At 41.6% G+C, this 13,177-nt stretch overlaps 1 protein-coding gene across 1 annotated transcript in view; it reads right to left on the reverse strand.

The window, feature by feature from the left end:
- The window catches only part of LOC138268264 (ATP-binding cassette sub-family C member 12-like), a 1,444,059-nt gene that overhangs the window by 44,425 nt on the left and 1,386,457 nt on the right, over window positions 1-13,177 (reverse strand). Inside the window, exon 29 of the mRNA XM_069217748.1 lies at window positions 8,454-8,567. Within this exon, the coding sequence (XP_069073849.1) occupies window positions 8,454-8,567 (114 nt within the window). The remainder of the gene's footprint in view (window positions 1-8,453; window positions 8,568-13,177) is intronic.

Below are 13,177 nucleotides of genomic sequence, written 5' to 3' on the forward strand. Positions count from 1 at the left end.
ACAACATTAATGGGATTACTATACACCGGCTACTTATGCTTCCTATTGAACATGATAATAAACTGGAATACCAGACATTGTATGGTGACACTTGTCATGAGGTGCCAAGAGTATTGAAAAAACTGAAGTTTTTAATCACTGATGAGGTGAACACGTTATCAAACTGAATGCTTTCCTTCATACACTTAAAAATGCAGCAGAATTTAAAAACAGAGTATGAAGTACTCTTGGGAAGAATGCATTTTATGGTCTTTGGTGACTTAGTGCAACCCTATGAAAGGACAACCTGTTTTCAAGACACTTTTCCATAATGAAACAAGACATTCTTTGGGAAGTATTGGCAATGGAAATATTTGGACAAATATTGAATGCAAGGAACTAGGGAAGAATATGTGTCAAGCATCTGATATAGAATATGGGAAAATTCTGAAGGATATTAGAGGTGGAATTTTGACAAAGGATGCAAAACATGCTTTGGAAAGGCAGCATATCAAGAAATTATTTTCATCAAACAGCACAGCAGCACAACTAATGTTCAATATAATTCAAAAAGACAAGTCTGTACTCTGTTTAATGCCTACACTTCAAGAGTGTTTCAACTTCAACTAACAATTATTGAAACTGGAGAAAGAACACATTTTGGAAATTACAGCTATCAATAGAATTCAACATCAGGGAGTCACACTATGCTAACAGAACAAGCATTTGCAATGCATTGGGCCTCTTGCTTGCTCAAGTTAGAGCTATTAGCATTGTAAATTCCTAACTGGACTTTTCTTGCCGTATAAATTGAAAATGAAAAGTAAAACAGTTGACATAAGCGAGCCGAATCAAAGCGCCACAGCCGCCATGAGCATGAGTGCAAAAGAGACACACAGAAGGAAAAAGAAATTAACCGCAGTCAAACATAGTGGAAAATGTGCAATTTTCCATGTAACAGGGTTAGTGTCCAAGACAGTAACAAAACCGCCTCAAGGAGGGACATACAAAAAGTATTTACCAATGATAAAAAAGGATTTTTGAAAGACTAGCCTACAGACGAGTGAAAGTAAAGGGTGTGAGGTGGACATGGTTAAAAGCCCACATAGATACCAAGACGTTGGAAAAGCAGTGCTTGCGCACAGCTATGCTCAATCTAAGAACTACAAGAAAATTGTATTCTTTGGATAAGTCTGTTTCCAAGAATGCAGGATTAGAAAAGTGTTTACGTGTGTGCGCAAAGACTGTAATGTGATTTTGCGGCATAATTTAAATGTTGAGGAAGAATAAATAAATGATGCAATTAATAAAACTATTGCATTCATTAATTTCACAAGTAGAGGGGAAGCTGAATATTTGGCTGTAAAATTTTATCAGACTGATGGTATGAAGCACATTGGCCATTGTATTGTACATTTTGTGCTTGGAAAGTACTTATATGTCCAGTGATAACAGTTCTCAGTGTCTCTAGCATAAGCTGTAACTATCTATAAGTCACAAGGTTTAAGTGTAGACTAAGCTTTTATTATTATAGGAAGTACACTATTTAAAGAAGGTATGACATGTGTAGCATTATTGCGTGTTAGAACATTGTCCAGTTTGTTTTTGATTGAATGTGATGAAAACAAAATTAGTACTCATGTAAGATGTGTTCGTTAGAGAGTATAATTGGTTAAGAAGTTTATATGCTTTTCACTTAGGTGAATATCCTATATATGGGAAACAGATGATCTGTCCAAGGTAGAAGCTTATAAAATAGTTGACGGATGTTCAGGAAAACAAGAAAGAGAAGGGTAAACTAGAAAGTGCTAAAAACAAAAAAGTAAAATATAAGGGAGATACTCTACGTTACCAGTTGGAAAATAGTTCAGGTGTCAACTGCTATGGAAATGTTGTTCTCAATGTACGCTTTTATTTACCACATGCTACAAATAGAATTCAACAGAAAGCAGATAACATATAGGCCCGCATTATACCAATGGCGGTAATGACCGCCTACCGTCACGGCGACGCCCGCCAAAAAAACATCACTGCGGCTACCAGCCGTCCGCCGAATTATGACTACAGCCAGATTTCTGCCAGAAGAAGGGCAGAAATATGTCAGTGACCATGCCGGCAGATCGCTGTAAGGTGCCGCTGCTGCCACCAGCAGCGCCACAGCAGTAGAACGCCGCCAGACGTATTATGACCCATAATACGGCCTGGCGGTGTTCTGCTGGCGGACGCTGCTGGTGGCAGCAGTGCCCCATCCCGTCTCTTGCTGGATGACCCCCTGAAAACAGGTAAGTCGGGTTCCTGACAGGGGTGGGGGGTGTTGTGTGTGTGTCTGTGTGTGTGTGGGGGTGTGTGTGAATGTTTGTGTGTACATGGATGCGGGTGTGTGTTGGGTGTTGAATGCATGTGTGCATGTATGGAGGTGTGAGTTCATGTTGTGTAATGTGAATGTGTGTTTGTATATCCTGTACTCAAATAAATTCTGAGCAATTTCTGTACTTGACACTACTGGATTTCAAAACTGTCCCTTTTGAGAGACTGATTAAAACACAAACCAAAATATGACATGCTCAAATTGTAGATCAGATGTATCTATATTGTCTCTACGAAAAACTGAAAATACCTTATATTAATGTTACAACGAAGTAGGGCAGATTGATCCATGCAATTGTTTTTACCCACTGTCCATTGAAGAACCTTTATACTATATGAAGCAACATTTCAGTTGCATAAGTATAAAAGCTGAGAACAGAAAACAAGGGAAAACAAAATGTTTTATATTGATATACGGTTACAGCATAGTCAATGTGCGCTATTAATGTAACACTAATTTATATTTATATTCTTTTTCTACTTCTACAGGGTTGAAGGGTTATCTCTTCAGATGTGTCAGCATACTTGAACTGCAACATATGCATTCCTTGAGGTAGTCCTGAAGAGGGTCCTCTCATATAAAGAATACTTCACATAGTTTTCAACTTATTACTGTTCTTTGTAGGACATGCTTAAAATCTCCTGTGCAATTTTCTGTCACTTTTCTAAAGGTGGTCCTCCAAATATTTATGTTGAAAAGGATGTGGCAACTAATTATCACTCATACCAGTTATGCATACAATATGTAGCACACTGAGTCACTCTACTATGTAACTACTGATACACCAAATCACTTACACGTACAGCTACAAAAACATTCTAACACTCCTCTAAACAGTCAAGTAAAAACTTACTTACTGAGCTATACACCTACGATAATACACTAGCACCCTCTCATACCCACTGATACAGTCACTCACTCATACAGCCTCTCACACAACCACTCACTCAACCATACTGTCACTCACACACCCAGTATCTCTCACATTATAGTTCATGCCTCTACTCACTTATACAGACACCCACACTTACACTTGTACTCACCCACCCATAAACATACTCACACTCAGTCACCCACTCATACATCTGTGTACATCCCCAGTCAGTCACTCACAGAGGCACTCACCCACTATTTCACTAATACACCAGTTTGCACATATATTTGTTCACTCATACAGCCACTCACACAGCCAGTTAATCACATATACAGCAACTCATACTCCCGGTCACTCACTCAATATATTGACTCACACACCCAGACACTCACCCCTAGAGGCAGTCAAATACCTAATCGCTCACTTATACAGACACTCATCACCCCAGTCAACCACTCATGCAGGCGCTATTACACCCAGTCACTTACCCATACAGCCACTCATACACCCAGTCACTCACTCCTGCAGCACCTCACATACCCAGTCATGCACCCATGCAGACACTTACACACTGAGTCACTCACTCATTTAGAAACTCATACCCACTATTTCACTCATATGCCAGCTCCACTTCATCACTCATCGATACAACTACTCACACAGCCACTGATCCATACGACCACTCATACTCTGTCACGTACACATCCAATCACTCACCCACACACCCACACACCCACTCACTGACCCACACACCACTCACACCCTCAGTCACTCACTCATACAGCTATTGACCCACTCACTGACTCTGAGACATTAAAACATTCAGTCACACATAGAGGTACTCATACACCCGCTCACTCACCCATACATCCATTCACACTCCTGGTTACTCAGCCATACAGCTGCTCATGCCATTTGATCAGTCATACAGGCTCTCACGCTCCCAGTCACTTACCCGTACAGACACACACATCCCCAGTCAGTCACTCACACAGTCACTCAGTCATACAGACACTTAAACCCCCAGTTGGTCACTAACATATGCACTCATACAGTCACAAACCCATACTGACACTCACACTCCCAGACACTCACTCCTGCAGCAACTCACATACCCAGTCACTCACTCATATTGGCACTCACACACCCACTATTTCACTCATACACCAGCTCATACTTCCACTTACTCACCAATATACCCACTCACAAGCCCACCCACTCATACAGCCACATACACTTCTACTCAGTCACCCATACACCTACTCATACTCCCAGTTACTCATACACCTACTCATACTTCCAGTCACATACTCACACAGGCAGTCACGCATCCAGTCAGCCTCCCATACAGCCACTCTCACCCTCAGTCACTTATGCAGCAAGTCACTCACTAACTCAATCATTCACCCATATAGCTGCTCATACCCCAGTCGGTCACTCATACTCTTGATAACTCATCCACCCAGACACTCACACACCCAGTCACTCACACATAGAGCCACACACACTCCCACTCATTCCCCCATTCAGCCACTTACACACCCAGTCACTCACACTCTGTCAATCACTCATAGAGCAGCTTATGCGACGTCGGTCATAAATAGAGAAGCTCTTGACCCCACTCATTCAGTCATACAGCTATTCACACAGCTAGTCACTCACTCATACAGCCAGTTACACTACCAGTCACTCACTCATATAGCCACTCACACTCCCAATCACTAATCCAAGAGTGCAGGAGGCTGGCTCTCTATATAGTGTATGAAAAAGACGTGCACTGTGCAAAGAGTGCAAGCAATCACACTTTGGTATCCAGAGGTAAAAAGCAGACAACCTAATGCTCAGCTTTTGTGGTAGTGAGAGCGAGCAGTTAGGCTTATCTTGGAGATGTGCTAAGCGTTTGTTGTACTCGCAGTACCAATAAATGTGGACACACACTCAAAAGAATAACTCAAGACCAATTTACAAAAATGTCAGTTTTTTTTTTAAATTTCTAAGACCAAAATCATCAAAATTGGGTAAGTACTTTTTAAGTTATGATTTTTTAAAGTATAGCAAAAATAGTTTTTTTGTGCATTATTACCCACCATCGGAATCAATGGGATTCTTTTTTAAAAATGAATATAAAATCAGGCAGTGCTCTCACAAGTGTCACCTTCTGTTTTTAGGTCGATGTCACTGACATGTCCTGTGGGCCAGCTGGAGATTTTCGGGCCATTCCTGGTTCAAATGGGAGCAGGGCTGGAAGTCTTAGAGCTGGTCCAGAACAAAGAAGGGGACCACGTGGAAACGCACTGCACAGGTGGAATTAAAGGTAAGTCCAGTGGGTTCCCCTTGAAGTGTAAAGGTTGCAAAGGATTAGGGGCCCCTATCGCACAGCTGTTTTTCCGATGCAGGGCCCAGAAAGGCTCGGTGCAGTACAGATAGGTCAGCATCAAGGAGTCTTTGTAGCCAGATGCAGATCACTTTGAGGGCAGATTGCAGGTCAGCAGGGCGGGTGTTTCTTGGGTGTTCGGAAGTCCCTCAACTGGTTCTTGCTTCTGGTCCTCAGAGAGACTGGAGTGGACTTATGTTTTGAGTGTCCAACGTTGGGGACCCAGTACCCCCAGCTATGGCACATCTCAGCCACTGGAGGTTGCAGTGCCATGAAACTTGGCATACTGGCAGGGAGTGTCCTCTGGGTCTGTCAGGTGAAATTTGGTCAGGCTGCTGGGTCTGGTACATTGGTCAGAGGCCAGTCAGTGAACTGACTGACTGACTGACTGATGTCTTTCCTGCAGGGTGAGTGAGTGATGCCTTCACTCAGAGGCAGGTTCTTGGTGATTTTGAGAAGGCAAGGGGGCCTCTGGTTTCTTAAAGTCTGTCCGATGTCCAGTCAACCCCTCAGTGCTGATTGTTGAGCCCTGGGTGCAGCAGGCACGGTTTGGTGCCTTTTTTCTGTTGCAGCAGGAGTTCGGTTCTCAAGCCTTAGGTCTTCTTAGTTGCTGGTCTTCTTGTGTCCATCAAATCTGATCTGCAGGTCTAGGGGGATGCCCACTAAATACTGCATTTAGTGGGCATTAGGGGGAGTATTTGGTAGTGTCCAATGGGCCACCTACCTTAGGGTGGCTACACTCACTATGCTGCCACTTCCTGTGGGGAGGGGTCACATCCCTAACCCTAATTGGCTATTTTCCTACCATCCAAGAGGGAGGAAATGAAATGGAGTGGTCACCTTGCCTGCCACACCTGAGGGGTGGTGCAGGCTGGGGGTGGCTACTCCTCCTAATCTGACTCAAGTGTTCCTGCCGGTTTTCCTGCTTAAAGTGGGAGAAAACCATTGGGCGGCCATCTGCTGCTAGCAGAAGAGTCAGAGGTCTGATTTCAAAAGGTGATAAAGCCTTTGAAACTGACCGCTGGGCCTGGGTCCCTGCCTAAGGGAGGAGGTGTAACACCTCCACCCAGGAAAGGCTTTATGTTCTGGCTCCTGAGAGCAGAGGCTCTCGTCCCAGGAGTCCAAATTTGTATCTGGTGGTGAGAGGCTGGTAAAAACCAATCAGGAACCATGCCAAGGATGTTAGGTTTTGCAAGGGGCACTTCTAAGGTGTCCTCTGGGAACATGTTATAATAAATCCACCACCAGCATCAATGTGGGTTTGTTATTCTGAGTTGTTTGATACAAAACAACCCAGTATTCAGAAAGGCCATCAGGTAGCTGGGGAACTCGTAATCAACAGTGTCAAGAACATGTTTTTGCTATGTCTTCCCTGTACACTTTCTATGCCTTAAAGTTTTGCAAATACTCCTAGTCACTCTCTCATACAGACATTTCCACCCCAGTCACTAGCCCAACAGTCACTCCCACACCCAGTCACTCACTTAGTAAATTCACAAGACCTTGCCTTTCCCTCCTCCTCACTGCTTTCTCATCACTTTCCGTTCTGTTTTATACATGCCTTTTCCTCCTTTTCACTGCTTTCCCCTTCCTCTCAACCCTGTTTTTTTGTGTGCCTGGTCCTTGATTTTCCCTCATTTTCACGGTTTTCTTCTTGCTTTCTGCTCCATTTTGGACTGCCTTTTGATTGCCTTTCATTATTCACTGCTTTATTCTTCCTCTCACCCCCATTTGGTGTGTGCCCTCTGTATGCTTTTCCCTCCTTTTTCACTTCTTTCTCGTCACTGTCAGTCCCCTTTTGTGCATCTCGGCAGCCTGCCTTTTCCTCCTTCTCACAGGTTTTGCAGACACTTTCTTGATGCACAGCATTATCATCACATTTCCAATAAAGAAAGAAGTACTCCATAACTGCTGTAGGATAGGCTGCAGGACATGGCTTCTGGCATGCCCTACAGGCAACCCCCATTGCACATGACCAAAGGCAGTGCATGGCGTGGGTTCGAGTGTTTATAAAGTATTGGCCGCAGGGATGTGTGAGTGGGGTGTGATAGTCTTTAGGTGGATGATGCCCTCAGTGATATCATTTGAGATGTCATCAGTGATGTCATCAGTAATGTCACTGAATATTTCATGAGTGATGTAATATGTGCGGTCATAAGCAGTGCATTGTGGGGGTGTCAGTTATAGGTACGGCAGGTGACTAAAACTGCTGTATTTCTATGGTTTTGTGCAAGTAAATTCAGTACCTAACTATAATTTCCGTGTAACCTTTGTTTTTTTTTGTGAATTTCATATATTCACAGAACCTAAGCAAAGGTTAGTGACATCACAAGTAGGCATGGCAATACCTTACTTTACATTTAATAAAAACTCCCGGAAAAAAACCTAACGGGTAAAATGACATTATAGTTAGATGAAAACATCTAGAAAAAATATAATTTTAAACTAAAAAAACACAGAAAATCACTAGTTATAGTTAACTGACGTAACTATAACTTGCACAGTTGTCATGCACTGCTTATGACCTCATGTGACATCACTAGTAACATGTTGTATGGTATCATTGGTAATATCACTGATGACAACTCAAATTACATCATTAATTACATCATTGTTTATGACATGTTCACAAGTTATAGTTACTTCAGTTAATTATAACTAAAGAATTTCAGTGTTTTTAGCTTAAAGTTGTGTTTTTAACAGACATTTTTAATCTAAATATAATGTCAAATTGCCTTTTTTTGTTTTTATGTCTATAGCTATAACTTTAGATATAGATACAGATATCGATGTATAAATATGGGCAAATAAACATAAGGGACAATAAAACTCTAATATCCCACTGTATATATCCTTACCTTGGAATTTCGAAGTATAGCTCGTGCCATGCAGAGAAGCTGACGCTGCCCCACAGAAAAGTTTTCTCCATTTTCCACAACTTCTGCTTGCAATTTGTCAAACAGTTGAGAAATCTGTAGTGACAAAACAACATTTAATCTGCTTTCCATAAGAAAATAAGATTCATGTTTGGCTCATGACTTTCACTATCAGTTCATACGTTATTAAGGATGGCCTATGAATAGATTGTAGTTTGGGCAAAATAATTATTCACTATTGATGTTTTGAAGTCATTTATATTTTAATTTTTTGTAAAGCTTGTAAAATGTCTCTGTTTATTTTTGCCTTCACCCAGGAGAGGTTTTCCTGTGCCTCATCTCTACAATATGGCAAGGTAATTTTCCCTCTAATCAAACCTAGTTAGGTTTAAAAATATAAACATGCTTTTCACTATAAACCTGAACTGGAAATGTACCTTTTCTTTGAATAGTTTTCATGTAAAATTTCATTTTGCAGATGAAGAACGCAAAGGGGCCCATTATCGGTCGGACACAAACGGCCTACTATTCTCTTCTCCCCTCAGATTTACCAATACCAGGAACATAAGTAATTCTGGGAGCGAGAAGGAGGGGACTATGGAGGGAATCAGGATCTCCACCATGATCTACATAGTAATTCCCTTTCCCCCAAATGTATCTTTTAATCTAGATAAGGCTGCTAACGCCCATCACTTGCACCATACGAATAAGCACAGAACTTGCAAAGAGGTCCTAACTCTTTTCTGAGAAGTATGTTATAGGCAGAACAATTCTTTAGTTTTATATGAGAATATATGCAACATACATTGTCACATAAATAAAGATTTTCACATAAATCTGTCAAAGTGAAAATTGTTACAAATTTCACGAAATTGCTAAGTTTTCCAGATATTTTGATTATGTTGCAGGAACAAACCTTAATTCTCACACCCTAATTATGTTATACAAAGCACATAACATTCTGTGGTTTCCAGACCCAATTATGAGTGTAGCCTATATCAGGAATGACGACATTTGCAAAGATGATAACTGCGCAAGAACCTTCTTTTTGAAGTAACTGCTTTACTCTCTTGACTGGTGTATTCATGTGTGTTCTTTATACTGAAAAAGGGAAAATGTGAGTTTTTCAACTGTGATTAGAGATATTTAGCATGGAAAGGTAATGTTGTTTCTTTGTCAACACAGCATTCATTGTTTGCATCTAAAGGAAATGTTTTAGCTCGGTGGTTTCCAACCTTTTGACTTCTGTGGATCCCCACTTTATCATTACTGGAACCTGGGGATTAAACCTAAATCATTATTGGAATCCGGGGACCCTCCATTGAGTCATCACTGAAAGTTTGGGGCATAATCTGTTAATACTATTTCATTTTCTAAGCAGTCACAAACCACCTGAGGCGGCTTTGCTTACATTCAGGGGTCCCCAGACCACAGGTTGGGAACCACTGTTTTAGCTGATGAATTGGAAAGTAAAGAGTTTGTTTTTGTTCACCTGAGTCAGAGGACAAAAGTTTAGAAGTGTAATGAGGTAAGTCTGTTGCTAGGGAGACATGGTTGATCAGAAGAGTTGACCCTCTACCTTCCAAGTAGTGTTTGCAGCCCACACAGTCATGTGATCACCCCCCTGTCCTCCCATTCCCCTAAAGTAGACTAGGATTTGGACTTGCATTGGACAAAGGCCACATGACTATTAGGGCCAGGTTTGTAATTTGTTATACTTCATGTAGACACTCAAACTATCCACTATTAGAGCCAAGCTTCTTCCAACTTCCTGGAGAAAATAGTGATAAGGGCAGGGCTTTTCCTTTTGGCCCCTGTTTGTGGTTATTTTGACAAAATTATATTGATTTCAATCCTAGATTTGGCAGTGTGTGTGATTTGCTTGGCTATTACTGCTATCTTTGTAGTTAAGTCTCATAAATAGCTGTATCAGAGCATTCAAGCTAGACATCTATGCTCCTCCAACATCTCTTATTATACTACAGCTACTTTCAACAAACACAAAAGAAAAGCAAATATCACAACTTGCACAAATGTTGTATTCCCATGGTAACACAACTGCTTTCGATTCCAAAAAAACATTTCTTACACCTATGCTAGTTTGACTCTAGGTCTCACTCACCTTTCTACAAAGACCCCAACAAATTTTTTATAAGCCTGTTTGAGCATGACAGTGTGTACAAGGAGAGCCACAATGCTACCACCATCAGTCCATCCACTCTACCTACTGCCTCACCTTCTCAGACAGATGAAGAATAAATCTTGTCCAACAATAGTGACACATCAACCAGGGGCTCAATAGATTACACGAATAGCAAGCTGGAAACAAATCCCTCTTTCCACAAAAAAGCTACCTCACCAAAATTGCTTGCTGATTAATGCCTGTTCAAAGAGTAACAGGGCATGCGATGGAGAAGAAGGAAGATGGCAATGTTTTACAGAGTTTTCTTCCCATCTCTAAGGAAGGAGCTTTGGGGCTCCTCAGTAAATTAAAATCAGGCTCTCCACTTGATCCCGCACCTCCCCATATTATTAAGCAGGGAAGAGTACTGCTAAATCCGGTAATAACCGAGCTGTTAAACAGCTCGCTACAAAGTGGGATGGTGCCGGACTCCTGGAAACATGCAGTGGTCAAGCCCCTTCTAAAGAAGCCTAATCTAAATGGAGCGGTCTTTAAAAACTACAGGCCTATCTCGCTCCTTCCCATGAAGGCAAAACTTATTGATAAGCACGTAAATATACAACTATCGCGCTTTCTGGAAGAACATAAGATTTTGCATATAACTCAAATGGGCTTTAGACCGGGACACAGCACTGAATCTGCCATGATTGCGGTTACGGAAGAAGCGAGAAAACGAATGGACCAAGGTCAGGCAACTGTAATAATAATGCTAGATTTGAGCGCGCATTTGATACGGTCAATCATGATCTATTCATTCAAAGAATGGGAAATAGTGGGATTAAAGGAAGGGCGCTTAAATGGTTAAGCTCGTTCTTACAAAATAGAACCTTTCAAGTCCTGGATCGTTCTTTTTTCTCAGCACAGTTGAAACTTTTATGCGGAGTTCCGCAGGGCTCATCTTTGAGTCCCACTCTGTTCAACATTTACATGTCCCCCCTAGCAGAAGTCTTAGAACCCTTTGGGGTATCCCTGGTGTCATATGCGGACGACACACAGCTGGTGGTTTCCTTCTCCCCCAATAAGGAGGCGGACAACTCGGCCTTGCCTGCCTGTCTCCAAGCGATTGCTGCCTGGATGACAGAAAGCAGGCTGCAACTCAACGAAGAAAAGACAGAAATTATGTTTTTAGGAAAACTGGCCAACCCTGCTAAAAATATAGGACCAGTAATACATTTAGATTACTTACCCCCCCCACCCCCCAAAGCTCAGATTAAAGCCTTGGGAGTTTGGTTGGACCCCAAACTCACCATGGAACATCAAGCCAAGAGAACGTCAGCCACCTGTTTTGGGATTCTTAAGCCACTAAGGAAGATTATTGGTCTGCTTCCGCCATTGGCCAAAAGATTGGCCGTACAAGCCCTGATTTTATCCAGATTAGATTATGGAAACAGCCTCTTTTTGGGATCTCCAGGTTATGTGGTTAACAAACTACAGGTGGTACAAAATGCTGCAGCACGTCTGCTCTTTAATCTGCCTAGGACCACATCAGCTAAAAAAGCTCTGATTGAACTGCACTGGCTTCCAGTGGCAAAAAGGATCAAGTTTAAGGCTCTTTGCTTCTTCCACAGAGCTCTATATAAAAAGGATCCTCATTATCTAAAATCATTAATTTCACTATATACACCCACAAGAGTTTTGAGATCAGCCTCTAAAGCCCTGGTAGTGGTACCCAAAGTAAAGAGAACATCATGGGGAGGAAGATCCCTGAAGTACCAGGGAGCCAGACTTTGGAACTCCCTACCCACGAATATTTGCATGATGAATCAGGAGACTGAATTTAGGAAGGCCATTAAAACCTGGCTATTCTAAATTCTCCTAAGTTCCCCCTCCCCAGGGAAGTTTGAGATTCCTCCAGTATGTTCTAAACTTTTCAAACTGATCAGCGCTACGAGGCCTCCGGGTAGCTGGCGCTATATAAGTCTCAATAACATAACATAAATTCAACATTTTTGATCTATTAACAGATATAGAACCAAACATACTAATCATCCCAGAAACCTCTTGCTCAAGAGTCCTCCACCAACAATCGAGCCTTTCCAGAAGCCTTTTTGGATTCTGTAACAGACCTTTCAATTAAACTCTCATACATGCTTGTGGCCTAAACATTTGACTCAATAAACCAAATATGGTTAAAACATATGCCAAATATATTAGGCTTACACACAATGTACTACAGACAGCTTTTGGAACTACCCACACAGCAGGTCATATGTTTGGATGTCATCGTTTACTAATTGTTATTCAACTAATTTTATCAGTCACATAGCCTGACCATCACATTACCACCTTCACACTCACAATCCCACATACAATTTTCAAAGGAATACCACCATAACACAGCAATTTACAGACAATGGAACAACCTAAATATGCTGAGGTTAGAATCTCAGCTAACACACAACACACAGTTTGAAACAATAAAAATAGTAGAGAAACTCTATCAGTGGATGACCGTGGCCTCTGACATACCAGTACCCAAAAATTTATTCAAAGCAAGGCAAAAAGAAAAAGACAAATCTTTGGA

This window comes from Pleurodeles waltl, chromosome 12, assembly GCF_031143425.1.
Source record: "Pleurodeles waltl isolate 20211129_DDA chromosome 12, aPleWal1.hap1.20221129, whole genome shotgun sequence".
Lineage (NCBI taxonomy): Eukaryota > Metazoa > Chordata > Amphibia > Caudata > Salamandridae > Pleurodeles > Pleurodeles waltl.